The sequence below is a fragment of the Magallana gigas genome, chromosome 1, assembly GCF_963853765.1.
Source record: "Magallana gigas chromosome 1, xbMagGiga1.1, whole genome shotgun sequence".
Classification (NCBI taxonomy): Eukaryota; Metazoa; Mollusca; class Bivalvia; order Ostreida; family Ostreidae; genus Magallana; species Magallana gigas.
Window position 1 is genome coordinate 31,226,456 of NC_088853.1, and position 14,588 is coordinate 31,241,043.

The 14,588-nt window shown below is 31.9% G+C and overlaps 1 protein-coding gene and 2 long non-coding RNA genes across 4 annotated transcripts; all 3 read right to left on the bottom strand.

Annotated features, from left to right (window-relative positions):
• Window positions 1-2,064: 2,064 nt before the first annotated feature.
• On the bottom strand, window positions 2,065-4,087 carry LOC136273688 (uncharacterized). Its single transcript, XR_010711908.1, has 4 exons — window positions 3,951-4,087; window positions 3,641-3,814; window positions 3,317-3,374; window positions 2,065-2,473 (listed from the first exon to the last, which is right to left on the bottom strand). It is a non-coding gene; the product is annotated as an uncharacterized lncRNA (long non-coding RNA).
• Window positions 4,088-4,240: 153 nt separating this feature from the next.
• LOC105334752 (uncharacterized) lies at window positions 4,241-5,743 on the bottom strand. Of its 2 annotated transcripts, XR_010711913.1 has the most exons (4): window positions 5,575-5,743; window positions 5,384-5,469; window positions 5,093-5,162; window positions 4,241-4,963 (listed from the first exon to the last, which is right to left on the bottom strand). It is a non-coding gene; the product is annotated as an uncharacterized lncRNA (long non-coding RNA). The 2 variants fall into 2 exon arrangements; XR_010711909.1 differs by lacking the exon at window positions 5,575-5,743 and having other exon boundaries at window positions 5,384-5,548.
• Window positions 5,744-6,118: 375 nt separating this feature from the next.
• LOC136275822 (uncharacterized) lies at window positions 6,119-6,817 on the bottom strand. The gene is made up of 3 exons (XM_066085874.1): window positions 6,668-6,817; window positions 6,459-6,533; window positions 6,119-6,336 (listed from the first exon to the last, which is right to left on the bottom strand). The coding sequence occupies exons 1-3, from the start codon at window positions 6,774-6,776 to the stop codon at window positions 6,119-6,121; spliced, it is 402 nt and encodes a 133-aa protein (XP_065941946.1). The 5' UTR covers window positions 6,777-6,817.
• Between the last annotated feature and the right edge of the window lie 7,771 nt (window positions 6,818-14,588).

The window sequence follows — 14,588 nt, forward strand, 5'->3', positions numbered from 1 at the left end:
TCAGGGGTATACTTCTGACTGGGTTTATTCTCTGTGTCTACTCTGGGTTTACTTTGGATTTACTCTGGGTTCACTCTAGTAAACCCGAAGTAAACCCAGAAAGTAAACCCAGGGTTTAGTTGGGGTTTACTTTCTGTTAGGTTGGGTCTGATCGGTACTGTAGCTTAATGTACATGTATCAAGACATTATGTCACCAAGTGGTTTAATAAAGTTTTGTTAATTTTTAATCGGGTTTTCCAACGGAAAAATCCGGTTATCAAAATGGTGAAATGGCGGGCGGGCGGGCGTCTGCCAAAAGGGTACTCTTGTTGTACAGATAACTCCTCCTAAAGTTTTCAAGATAGGAAATTGTTCTTTTGCAGATCAATTGTACATATATCAGAGGTGTGCATATTGCAAGGATTTTGATTTCTGATAATTTATCGAAAAAATACCAGCTTTTGAACTTCGTCATTTTTTGGCAAAATATTGCGTATAGAGTACCCTCATTGTACGGATAACTCCTCCTACAGTTCTCAAGATAGGAAGTTGTTCTTTTGCAGCTCAGTTGTACTTGTATTAGAGGTGTGCATATTGCAAAGATTTTGATTTCTGATAATTTATCGAAAAAATACCAGCTTTTGAACTTCGTCATTTTTTGGCAAAATATTGCATATAGAGTACCCTCATTGTACGGATAACTCCTCCAACAGTTCTCAAGATAGGAAGTTCTTCTTTTGCAGATCAATTGTACATATATCAGAGGTTTTCATAGGATTTTGATTTGTGATTATTTATGAAAAAAATACTAACTTTTGAACTTAGTCATTTTTTGGCAAAATGTTGAATGAAGGGTACTCCATTTCACTGGATACGGGTTGACATGGATTATGGATACAGTTCACATAAAAGAAAACCCGGTTTGCTGTCACATTGACAGCTTTTCACTTGTTTTGGTTTCAATTGATTTGTATGAATATTATTATAGCTTGTTTGGTAAAGTATTGGGGCTTATGGACTTAGATCTGTTTGAAGCCTTGTATTCATATCTACTGATGATAATTTTTAAAGTTATTACGTTATTGTCACCATTTTCATATCTTTTGACTATTAGACTAATATACTTCTGAATGTAAACATTCGAAATATTAACATTATTCTATTATTTTTACTTTTGTTTACTCTAAAATATATCGATTTTGAAATGAAACATGACATGTTAAATTTTTGGAAGTCTTATTTATTTTGTGAATTATCAACAGAATACTACGACTCTAAGGAGTGGAAAACTAACAATTGGACCGGTATTTGTGACACTCACCCCTAAAGCCATTTCTTCCTACGCAAGTGTTGATAAGATTTTCAGGACATCCAGATACATCGGTGTTTGTTAAGGTACTTCACTACACCAAAATTTTATTTCATTTTTCATTACAGTACCAATAGTTAGACAGATATCAAATATCCATGTGATGATAGTAATATCTTAAGTATTTTAAAATAATTTTTAAATGTCTTTTGTGATTTTCATTTTAAAAAATATTTCCAGTACATAGTCAATAAAATAGAAGAAGTAATTGTTTCAAAAGATAGATCATTTCCAAGACACTTAAAAAAAAATTCAACACCTCATATCATTCAAATATATTTTTATTAAAATTATTTGTGTTTTTACTCAAAACAATCAATGTTCGTATCTTCTTAATCTGTGAATGAATAATTTAGAAATTTTGTTAAAAATAGTAGAAAAGTGTAACAAAATGAATACAATATAAAAAAATTGAATGAAAAATGTTACAAATATAATTGAAATAATTTTTCAAAAAATAATATGGTATGAAGGATCCACTTGTAAGAGTTATCTTTCCTAATTCTACTTTTTCATGTCTAAAACATACTATTTTCAATACTTTGTTTGAAATGATGTAAATTTGCTGCATTTTTTGTTTAATTATTAGAATATAAATAAAAAGTATATGACTGAAAACTACTGGTAATTGAATTTAGAAATTAAACCTTTTGATTGTAATAGAAAATAGAAAAGAAAACAATATATATATATATAGCCTTCACACATTAAAAGAAATTTACTTACATATTTCAGCAAGTACTCTTTGCAAACTATTGTACAATGAAGGATCAATAATATGAGTTAATAAATTATTAAAGAAAATTTTATTCTAAAAAAAAAAACTCACATAAATTTACACACAAATGCATGCAATGGACAATACAACAGAAAAAAGGACAATGCAAAAGAAAAATAGGAATTATAATAATACTGATATATATTTTATATTTAAAAAGCTTGCATGCAACAACATGTACTACAGACACAGACACAAAGAACACAAACAGTACACAACACATAATACTTACATGATGAACATCAAGTTGATACGCTATGGAAACACAAGCTTTTCAAACCAACATGATCGACATACTTACAAATAGTGTGTTTTTCCTCAACGATGTCACTAAACATGTTAAAATCTGCAATCGTATGATACATCTAAAAATTTATGGAACAAATTAAAAAATATTTATACATTAATAAATTCTACATATATTATTAAAATCAATGTTCAGAACAAGCCTTAACTATCAAAATAAGTTTAGCAAAAGTGATCATAAATTTTCCAACTACAGTTTTGTTTTTTGTTACCCTAACATTGCCCTGCTCGGTCTTTTCTCCTAAAACCATCTTTAAACCATCAGCACCACCCCTTTTAATAGCAAGTCTAAGATGGTCATAAGACAGTCCAGACAAGGCAATTTTTTTAAGCATGTAGGGAGATATGCATGAAGAGAGGGGAGCTAGTGTAGCAATCAATTCATTAGTTTTACTCTTGCTCTCAATGGAAGAAATAATAAAGTCTACACCAAAACTGTGCTTCAGCATAATTATCATATGAAACTTTACGATGTAGAACCAAAGATTGTAAGGCCTTAACATCCTCCAATGCTGAATGGGAATTGAAAGCCAGTCCCATAGTATCTTGTACCAGTGTCTGTAGTTTATAGTAGTGTTGTTCTGGCAATATTTCTCTAAAAACATGAAGACTGTCAACAAATCCAGCTATTATTGATTTTAGTCCACTCTCTGGATACTGCATATCAGATCTCATTAGAATTACAGAATCAAATACCTTTCCGTTATGACAAACTAAGATAGGATTTGGAAAAATTTTCAGCCATACATTAAACTCTGTCAAACAAGTCTGAATGTCAACTGAGTTCACTTTGGTTTGTTGGTAAAACAATTGTCCACTGGCAACATGGAGACCTGTAACTGTGGTTGCTTTGGCAGAAATTGGGGATTTGGGAAGAACATACCTATTAAAGGTTTCTTCTTCAAATATGCAAGCAAGCTGTGTTATTTCTGCTGATGTACCTATGAAATAAATTAATTACAATGAAGTATACGAGCTATGCTTCCTTGAATTAAATTTTAACAATAAATAATGTATAAAAAGCAATGTTACTTAAAGCAAACTGTTCACATGTGCTGATAAAATTTTGTTTTACTGTAAGTGCCCAATAACAATAAAATACATGTATAATTTTAATGCAATGAACATATAATAATAAGTAAAATATGTCTGCATGATTCATTCATGAAATGTCATTTCCAGTGTTAAAACAAATAATTGTTCAAACCTAGTCCAGTTGTTTCCAGGTCAAAATAAAGAAGGTTTGAGTCTGTATGGGTAGGCACTGAAACAGGTTTGGAAGCAGGTGTGCATCTGGTATTTCTTCTATTACAGCATCAGCACAATACAATCCAACACCTGATTCATAGGTTGTTCCTTCTTTTATTTCTGAAGTTGATATCTATTGATAAAATTTTACAATGTGATTTAATTTGACATTGCTAATGGATTGTTTGAAATATAACAATGTTAATTGATTGTAAAAAGAAATTAAATCTTGACACTTAACAAGAAAAAATAAGAACAATTCAACTTACTTGGCTTGATTTCAATTTCTTTAGTTCATGTCTTCGTCTCTTGCATTCAACAGTGCTTTGTCGCAATTTTTCTTTCTCTCTCTTTCGAGAAACTCTCCTTTCATGTACATTTGTGTGCATCCCTGGCGAAAGCATCAAAGTATCGTAAACCTGATGAAAAATAAAATGAAATATATAGAGAGCAATAATTACATTTCATAAACATATTACATGCATACATTTCTTATTCTGTAACTAGCTGTTATAATGATATATACTATAGTAATTATTCTATGTAACATCTGATATACCTTTCCAATTGTCAGATGTCCAATATTCTTATGTGCAACAGCAGCTGCTACTTTAAAGGATGTGCTCTCAGATCCACTGTAATATAATGCTTTGGGATTTTTGCAGGCCACTATTTTGTTGAAGTTTTCATTTGCCTGAGTGCTTCCAATATTGGAAATTTACTTGCATTTTTAGCTAAATCACTGAACAGATGCTGTAAATCTTTGAGTAAATCCACTCCAGAAAGATATTTTCCATATGGTAAATTTATGGGTTTATAATTTTCTGGGCCCTGTAGATATTTACATCACTTTTTTCACATTTCTTGTGGTTTCCAAATACATGGAGAGGAATAGAGTCTAAATTTCTCTTTAAAGTGTCTGTGTCTATGTTGGATTTCACAGCATATGAAAAATATTTAAGTAAATGTTGTATGGATTTTGGACCTAGAAGAGGATACTTTTTCTCCTTCTTGATGTCATAGAGTTTACTTGCCAGAATTTTTTTTTGTATGATTAAAATCCGAATTTTTTTGGATATTTGGATCAAAAGACATTTTTGCCTTGGCTAAGGTTGTTGAGTCATTATCCATTATAAGATGTTTTACATGGAAGTCACGCGATTTTAAGTCATGCAACATTTCTAAAGCCATATCTGGTTCCATTGTCTTTGAGGATTTTTCCCAATTTCTTCTACAATCATGTTTATTTACTTCTGCTGATACTGGTGCTTTATCACAGAATCTGTATTTCAAAGAAATCAATTTATCAGTACATGTTTTTATCTGATTACATCTAAATTCAAGAGAGAGAGAGAGAGAGAGAGAGAGAGAGAGAGAGAGAGGGGAGAAGAGAGCACACTAAAAGCCCTACCTGCATTTCTTGCACCGAACAGCATATGAAAGAATTTTTCCTGTCTTCTCTCCAATCATACTCGCATGCCCTTAAAAAGCAACAGCACTTTGTCTTATTGCTATATTTCAATACCAGTAAGTCCAACAGTATACATGTACATGTATTTCCTACTTACAAGACTGTTTATTATCTCCCCTTAAGGGAACTACTTTGTTTTAAATACAAAAACTGCTATACTGTTAGGTTTTATGTAGCATTGGGATGCTTGATTAATTATACAAAATATAAAAAATGAATGATGGATGTTACCTGACAAACTTGCATAGTTTCGACCGCTACCTCTGGTCTGCCATCCAGCATCAAAGGACACGGAAAATTTTTCGGCATCCTGTGATCTATGTTGAAATTTGTATCAATTTATAAATAATCTTTAACCTATAAAGTCACTGAAAAAATATCATATGTTGAAATAAATCAGTAAAAAAACATTTCTACTGAACCTTTTTTTCTCCTCGGCAAGGGCTTCATTACAAGTCTCAATTGCAACAGCTTCAAAAATACTGCCAACCTCCCTTTCTCGTCTCTTAAAAGTTACAGAAGTTACAGTGGGAATATTCAAAGCAGCAAGGAAATTGTTAACGGTCATTTCTCCAAGTCCACAAAATACCACAGCTGCAATGAAAATAACATTTTTTTTCAAGATTTGATATTAGAAATTCATTATTAATTTTCTTTCATGTTTTATAATTTAACAATTATCAATCAATAGAGTTAATATAGTACCTGCACCCAATTTTGTATTAATATCCCATGTATTTTGACCATATCGCTTGCCAGTAGGTACATTATTAACTTCATTGCAATGAATGCAGTGAATTTTGAGGAGGCTGCCTATAATAAAAGAAATGTTCAACAACTTGTGTATTTTGAAACTGTAAGTTATCTACCCTCTCTTATAATTTTAAAGATTGATATATTTTAAATTAAATGATATATTGTCATCTATTCAGATAATTATAAACAGGAGGAAAACTAATTAATGTCTTAAATACCTAGGCCATATCTGGTTTCTCCAACACAGGATGAAAGTTTTAGCTCTGTATAGCATTTACTGCAGCCTTCATCTAATTTTGCAGCCAAAACACTCACCTCTACAATCCTGCGACCTCCAAGAGCCCCCTCCTCTTCTTCCTCATCCTCGTCTTTTTCGCTTTCAATCTCTGATTGACATGCATCATAATTGTCATCAAAGCAATCATCTGCTATGATATAAATCAATATTCAGTCAGATCGAATTTCAGTTGGCAATTTAATTCATTTTTGTGTCTATCATAATACTCAGTAATTGCAAAAATCATGGTGCATTCAAAAGTAGTTAATTTACCTGGTGACAAAGACTGGTTATGTTCTTGTTGACCATCTACATCATCATGTAGTTCCAAGTATTTACGTTTTAGACCTAGATAGAATTTTAGCAAAATGTAAATTTCATGGTTTTCTCTGAATGTATCAAATGTTATAATAAACTAATGCAATGTTCTTTGTGCCTATAATTATTTAAAATTTCAAACTTATTTTATATACAGATCATACCTCTGCTATAACAATGTTCTTTACTTATATTCTCAAGCTGTCCGTCCGTAATGTCACCTAAAGTTTGTAAACACACATTTCTGTTTGCCGACTCCGTGGGCGTGTCCATATTTCATTGCCGTCTTGTTGCTCTCAATGTAACTTTGTTTTTTTTTTTCGTAATCAAAATCTCCCTTTCAAAAACGTTTTAAAGATTAAGATCTCTTTCAATAGTTTTCTTCCTCTTTTTTAAAATAGCTGTACCTATACAATTCGTCCCCAACAAAAACAACCGTTCCCGGAAATACGTTCTACGAAGTGTATTTTTTTGTGTACTGCGTCATCAAAAATTGATGTAGTGCAAGACCGAAATGAACAAAAAGTCACTAAAGTTCAAGGTAGGTAAACATTTGTAGTTGAAAAGATTTTCAATTCTTTCGTTTTTGTTTTTTTAATATATATCCTGCAAAGCTGACTTAAAATTGGATATGGTGTTTTAAAAATATTCCTCTCCAAAACCACTAAGTTTGACACAAAGCACCATTGGGGATGGGCTTTTTAGTTTTAAAAAAAAATGAAGGGGCTGTTTGTCTTTCTTTAGGTATATTGTTAAGAAAGAGGAAAGAATAACGGATTTCTTTTTTTAACGTTTAAAAGTATTCGTCGTTAGAAACACTGAACGAATTTAAATATCATGCTAAGAAGAATGCTTTGTGTTTGTTTAAGGTGGCTCACTACACCGTGGAATATCTTCTGAAATCAGCAGAAAATTACTTGATTATGATAGATATCATAATGGATAAGTCTTTAATGGATATGTAATGGATAAGTATTTAACTCTAATAAGCAAAAAATGTGCAATTTTGGAGGAAAAATTATATTTTACAAAAATTAATTTAGTTAACATGAACAATAGCTCTAGGCGGACTCGAACTCACTATCTGCGGTTCAGAAGCCCAATACTTTAACCACCAAGCTACGAAGATATACAGCCCAATCGAACGATATAACCAGCTTAACAAAACATATTTATCGCCATCTTGTGACGTAGAGTCTTAAAAAGTATAAGTGTAGGTGTAGTGAGTTACTTTAAATGAACGATGAGTTCTCCTTAAAGAGAAGAAATATTAAGAATGAATGAACATATGGTGTGAGAATTGAACAATAATCTCCTTCAGTAGCAAACGTCCCATATTACTACTAAGTAACTTTTTTTTTCAAATGATAAATTAAATTGTGTTTAGATCATGATTAAAAGTGGCCAGTAAGGGTTCATGACTTGTTCAAAGTGCAGAAAAGAATAAAAGTAGAAAATGTCAATTGATAAATTCATCTTAAGATTCGAAAGGTTATTTTTGTAAAAAAATAAAATAAATAAATGTACAGTATGTAAAGCTATAATATCAGGTTACATGTTTATAAATTTAGTATTTACACTTTTGGTTTGAATGAGGCGGGGTTTTCTTTGAGGGGCGAGGGGCAACTATAGGAATATAGTGTTTAAGTATTTTCCTGAAACTGACAGCTGTGGGTTGTGGGTTAGAATACAGGCAGCGATGGTCGTAATAAATGAAAAATAACAGAGTAGAATTTGGAGATCAGGGAAAAAGAACGCGTAATTATGTAATAATGCCAGCTCTAAATGTAGTGATTGGTAACGTGTTCATTTAAGCCAAAAGTCGAATATAATGTATCTTTAAAAACTTTTACAAGATTTAGTTCATAAGAAAAACAAGTTCTTTTTATTTTTAGGCATATTTTAATATTTTTTTTTCAACTTAAGTATTTATCCTTTAAGAATGATAAAAAGTGAATGAATTACATGCTAAATGTATGACATGATAAGTTATCTGTCTTGTAGCTTCAGATAGAGAATTTGTATCTTTATCGGATGTCCAACTCGAATCGTATTCTACATCCATTAAGCTTTCCTCTGAATCGACATCCGAGTTCTTGCTTATGCCAGTTGGTCAGGACAATATCAATTATTATCAGATATATCCCAGTTGTAACCTAGATGTCACCTCTACCAATGTTGGAGAGATAATAACTTACACCATTGTTGTATCAGGATGCGAATAGGAAACCAAACTGTGGCTTAGCGACCAAGCATGGAAAAATAGTGAACGGATAAAATCTACACATTATTTGACAATAGAGGAAAAAAAGGATTCCATGCTGGGAGGTGTAACGACCGTAAGCTTCAACAGATCCAAACTGACGAACGACAATGTAAAGTTGAAATTATCATATTACTTAGATGTTATGCCAAAGGATCCGCGTTCTCCTCGGCCTTGGTATAGATGGTCTTACAACATTATCTAAAATGTACTGGGCTGTTACAAGGGCTACCTCGAAGTTGTTTTATCAAAACAAATCATGAAAGTGTGATGTATGTTAATTCAAGGTTTTGACTGTTCGAAATATTCACATTGTACGCTTTTACGCTTTTACCCATAAAAGAGTTAATTTGATTAATGAAAGTTTATTCCGAATTTAATCCTACAGTTAGCTATATCTTCAAGAAACACTCAACAGAGCGACGTTCATATGCAGTTATATTTGTAGATAGTGTTCGATACTTGGAAAGACAATTCAGATTTTATTTTCAACTTTCCCTACCATTTTTCGTGCATAGTTTTAGAGCTTCTTTGCGTTTTAAATTTCCATTTAATGTCATTTACCTGTCGATAATGTTAATATGTGTAAACATTAACGTGATTAATTATGTTTTGCCCTCAACCAGAAAATAATAGAGAGGTTGAGATTTAAAACGTGTACGGGTACGCGTACTTGTGTTAAAATTACACGTACACGTTCTTGTAATTTATAATTTGAGATTTCATAACCTGTAGGATATAAACGTGTACGTAAATTTCGACGCAGTTTTGAGATATGATTTAACTTAATCAATTCCAAATAAATGGTGAATTTCTTATAAATGTGCATGCAAATGAAGTTTAAAAATCAGTATAATCTATCACAAGAAAATATTCACAAATCAATTACATTGTTTTTGTAAAAGCTACACGTAAACGACACTCTACAAGTTGAAAGAACGCATTGACACATTTTTCGTCACAAAAACGTATAACGTAATACGTTGAAAATTTTGGTGATTTCCCAAGCACATGTACACGTACCCGCACACGTTTGAAATATATTAGAGAGGTTAAGCAAACCAATGAGTGTACGCGTACGTGTATGCGTAGGAAGGAAAATATGTACATTACGTCATCCGTTTGTGAAATGACAAATTTCTACACGTATATACCCGAATGAACATGCATGTTAATTGCAAAGTACCCGTAAAGTTGAACTTGTAGCTTCTGTTTTCCTGTTTGTTATTTATTTTAACAAATATGTTAACTTTTCTTAAGCCTGAATATTAAATGAGAATATTGATATCCACAAACAAAAATTTTCATTAAAATTTAATATGTTATTGGGTTTTAATACACACATCTCTTCTTTCAAAATATGCAATGGCTTTGTTTTTTTATTCATCTGTGATGAATAAAAATATACATATATTAACAATTAATAAAAAAAAAAATAACGCATGCAGAATTCACAATTTTAGACTGTGACCAAAACTCTCAGCTTAGTAGGAGATGATATCTAGAATTACATTAAAACATTTACACGCGCACGTACACTTTACAATTGCTAAACAAGATAAGTAATGTGAGCTGGTACGCGTAGTTCTGACTTTTAACCTACACGTACAAGTACACGTTGGTCTGCTTAACCTCTCTATTATGAAAAAATAAACACCTGAGTTTCGTAAAAGCTTGATATCTTCCGGAAAGTCAGTAAATGGTTATTTTAACATACCGAAGACAACTTTATTTGTATGCTATGCAGAATGCCTTAGTTATAAACTTGATAGAGTTATCGAACTTTAAATTTATTGTAGTGATTTTGGGATTAGAAAGACATAAATACAGTATTTTGTGGCAAGGTAAAGGAGGAATGAATTGGTTCGACATTATTCCAAAAGTAAAACTTTTATTAAGGTATGAATCTCTTCCAGAAAGCTAGTTATTTACTGTGGTGCTAATGATAAAGGCAAAATCTCATTACTACGTTTTCGCGCAATAATGCAATCTACAATTACATAATTGAATCGAATTCTTTCCAATACAACTATAGGTTGGTCAAATATTTTGCCAAGGATATCCTGGCGTTTCAGCTCCGACGTTAAATCTCAAAATCTTGCTGCCATTAGACTTAACAATTTTATGAGGTTATTATATTTTATGAATCGTTAAGTCTCGGTAAATGGTGGGTTCTTTATTCAATACCCAGATATCACGTGGCGTGCAAAAGAGATGTTTCGTATAGTGATGGTGTTCATCTGTCCAACACTGGTAATTGTGTATTACTATTTAAATTACAAAGGGCTTTGCAACAAATGTGTAGAAAAAATATATTAACTAGTTTGACTTTGCTTGTGGCCACACCTACGTAAGTATATATACATATATATGTTAAGCGTCTCTCATTCCTCTAAACTTTGTTGGCGGTGGTTATCTTTACAATAGACAACCATTTGGCGCTTATTCGATACGCATTTTATCTAAATTTAAATTTAGATAGCTTACAACTTCTGCTGAGTATCTGCTCACCCAGTACCAGTATGAATGTTGTCATATTTTATAAGTATTCTACTTCTATAAGGATAAGGTTATAAGGATAGGGTTATAAGGATAAGGATTATAAGGGTCAATGTGTTATAAGGATAAGAATTATAAGGGTAAATATGTTGTAATTTTGTATAAAAAATACATATGTGAATTTTATATAGATTATATTTTGTAGTTCGTGGCCATAATCGCCAAAATATAAACATGTAGAATAAAATAATTATGTACTTTACACTTCTTATCATTGTCTTTAATAATAAGTCTTTTTCTCATATTATGACCTTTCATGCTTATTATATTACTGATGTCTTTAACTCGATACTTTAAGGTGTTTTTCTTTACACGAAATGAAAGAAGATAATTATTTTGCATCCCAACACAACATAATACATGTTGTTAAATGCATACATCTCGAATTTCTTTTCCAATATCAAATGCATGCTACATGTATTTATGCACTGATATTTTGTTCTTGTTTATATTAAGTAAAAGTTGCAATCATTTCCTGTGTATAGTGATTAGCATGTCGTATTCTGCCCTGAGGTTTTTCACAACTGTTAAAGACAAAAGAAAAACTCTAAATTGCGTAAGGCTTCGTCAACACCGCCCATTTTATTATCTTACCTATGAGGCTTCTTAATGATTATAAATGTCGTTGATCCAGATATTCTTCTTAATTGTTAATCGTTTCGTTATGAGAGAGAGAGAGAGAGAGAGAGAGAGAGAGAGAGAGAGAGAGAGAGAGAGAGAGCGCATTGGGTGTCCTTTTACTTACATTTATTTGAAATTTACTAATATAAAATATTCATAATATTAGGATTCATAAAAGGATATGATATGTTGTGATTGAATCCAACATGCAGTTACAGTATGAGTCCACGTGCTACACCTGTCAATCAAAGCAGCCCGCGAGCTGCACCGAGTGCTACCTCCACAATAAGGGCAAAAGTTTCGTTGTATTAGTTTTCATTTCAAGTAAAAAAAGAGTATGTTTTCCTATTAAGTATTTAACGCTGTTTGTGATGTTTATTTTAATGCTTGATATACTGTGTTTGCGCTCTCTCTCTCTCTCTCTCTCTCTCTCTCTCTCTCTCTCTCTCTCTCTCTCTCTCTCTCTCTCTCTCTCTCTCTCTCTCTCTCTCTCTCGTTTAGTTTATATTGAAGGATTTATGGGTTTTTTGTGTGAAGGAACATCTTGTACACAATTTACAGTTTAAGAAGTAGTAGCTTCATACTCAATAGATAAAATGATATTTTTTAGTATTTAAGGGTAAAGTAGAATTATCATATTATGCCGTTGATCGTAAGGTAAAGGTAGTATGAGCTTGTCACAGACTATATTAATTGTCTTGAGCATCGAGAGACGGCCGTAAAACATGCTAGAAATTGATATGGATTAAAAATATATTTAGATATGGAAATGTTTTAAAATAAAAAAGAAATGGGAAAATATTGTATAGCTCTCACCCTCTTCTACATGTAGATTATATTATGAAAATGATAAAAAAAATCTGTAAATTAATAGCTATGTCCACAGTTACAATAAAATGATTGTGACAGGTTTATTTCTCTAAAAAAATAGTGATAAGGAGTTTTGAAAACGTGCATTAAATACTTAATCATTTTATGTGAAAGGTAAACAATACATCAGACATGGCCAGTAAAGAATAAATCTCAATGTAAGATGGCTGCCGTATTGTCTTATAGCGTACAGGCAAAAATATCCAATCACCTTGTTTAGCGGTAGGTCACACCGCCGCGGTTTAAACATGGCTGCAACGAGGACCGCAATGAATTAACCGCAATGGTGTAATGCGACAAGGATTACGTAACCGCGGTTAAATACGGGATCTGCATTGTATAGTGTTGCTATCAAGAAAGTTGACAGTACCGTCAACGCAGATCCCGTATTTAACCGCGGTTACGTAATCCTTGTCCTTGTAAAGCGATAAAATTCAGATCGCTTTACAAAAACACAATTTATTAACTAATCAAAAAACATGTAATTTTTGACTTGAAAGTAATGCCGCCTTTTTGAATATCAATCAACTGCGTGACTTAAACGGCTAATTAGGGTCTTCCGTTTCCAACGGAAGACCCTCTTGTTATTCTATTGTTTCTTTTTAGGGTCTTCCGTTTTCAACGGAAGACCCTTTTGTTTTTCTACGGTTTCTTTTTTTTCTTATTAGGGTCTTCCGTTTTCAACGGAAGACCCTCTTGTTATTCTATTGTTTCTTTTTCATTAGGGTCTTCCGTTTTCAACGGAAGACCCTCTTGTTATTCTATTGTTTTTTTTTATTATTATTATTCTTCTTGTTTTTCCTTCTGACTTCTTTTTTGCTTTATATCTCAAAAACTCTTCAAACGATTTGCAAGAAATTTTCAGGGATTATGTTAAATTCTTGTCCCTTGAAGCTTTTAAACTTTCAGTCATTAAGTCACTTCCGTTTTTTAGTTACGTCATTTTAAAAATTTTCAAAAAGTGATTTTGTCCAGGACTTTTCTCGTAAACGGTTGTTCATAAAGACTTGAAATTTTCTGTGATTGTAAATCTGCAGATTTACTTATGGCATTTTAACAAAAAAATTTATTTTGTCACTTCCGGTCGAAACCGGAAGCGATTCAAATTTTTCGAAAAATTAAATTTTTTGATCAAACAAAAAAAGTATACTGTTTTTGTAGAGCTTATTAATCTGATCCCAACACTGAAATCCGTTTTAAAATCGGACAATGTAATAAAGAGATATCGGGGTTGAAAAATTGATTTTTCCGGAAATTCTGTTTCCGCTTCCTTGGTTTAAAAAATAGCGGAATGTTCAAAGTAAAGTTAACTCGTACCAAAAATAATTGTTAAGTCGTACTTGAACACATTCGGATTTTTTTGTTAAGTCGTTCTTGATATCAGGAAGGTTTTTGTTAAGTCGTACTTAAAATCATTCGGATTTTGTTAGGTCGTACCAGAAATAATTCGATTTTTTTCATCTTTTTATTTTAGTTACTCTTGTTATTGGTTCAAGAGCTCTGCTTCTTACAGGAACTTCCAGCTTTACTTCCGAGATTAACGGAAGACCCACTCGTTGCTTTGCAACGAGCTTTGCTCTAGTTATTATTATTTTTCTTTTTCTTTATTTTTCTGACTTTTTCAAAGCTTAATATCTCAAAAAGTTTTCAACAGATTTACATGAAACTTTCAGGGATTATGAAGCATTATTGTGCCTCAAAGTTTTAAAATTTTCAACTACAACGTCACTTCCGTTTTTACGTTACGTCAATTTTAAAATTTTAAAAAAGTA

Excerpts from the sequence above, each read along its gene's own strand:
- LOC136275822 (XM_066085874.1), bottom strand. The coding sequence starts at position 6,776 with ATGGACACGCCCACGGAGTCGGCAAACAGAAATGTGTGTTTACAAACT. Across the intron at positions 6,534-6,667 it reads AGAACATTGTTATAGCAGAG|GTCTAAAACGTAAATACTTG; the intron begins GTATGATCTGTA and ends AATTCTATCTAG. Across the intron at positions 6,337-6,458 it reads TAACCAGTCTTTGTCACCAG|CAGATGATTGCTTTGATGAC; the intron begins GTAAATTAACTA and ends TTTATATCATAG.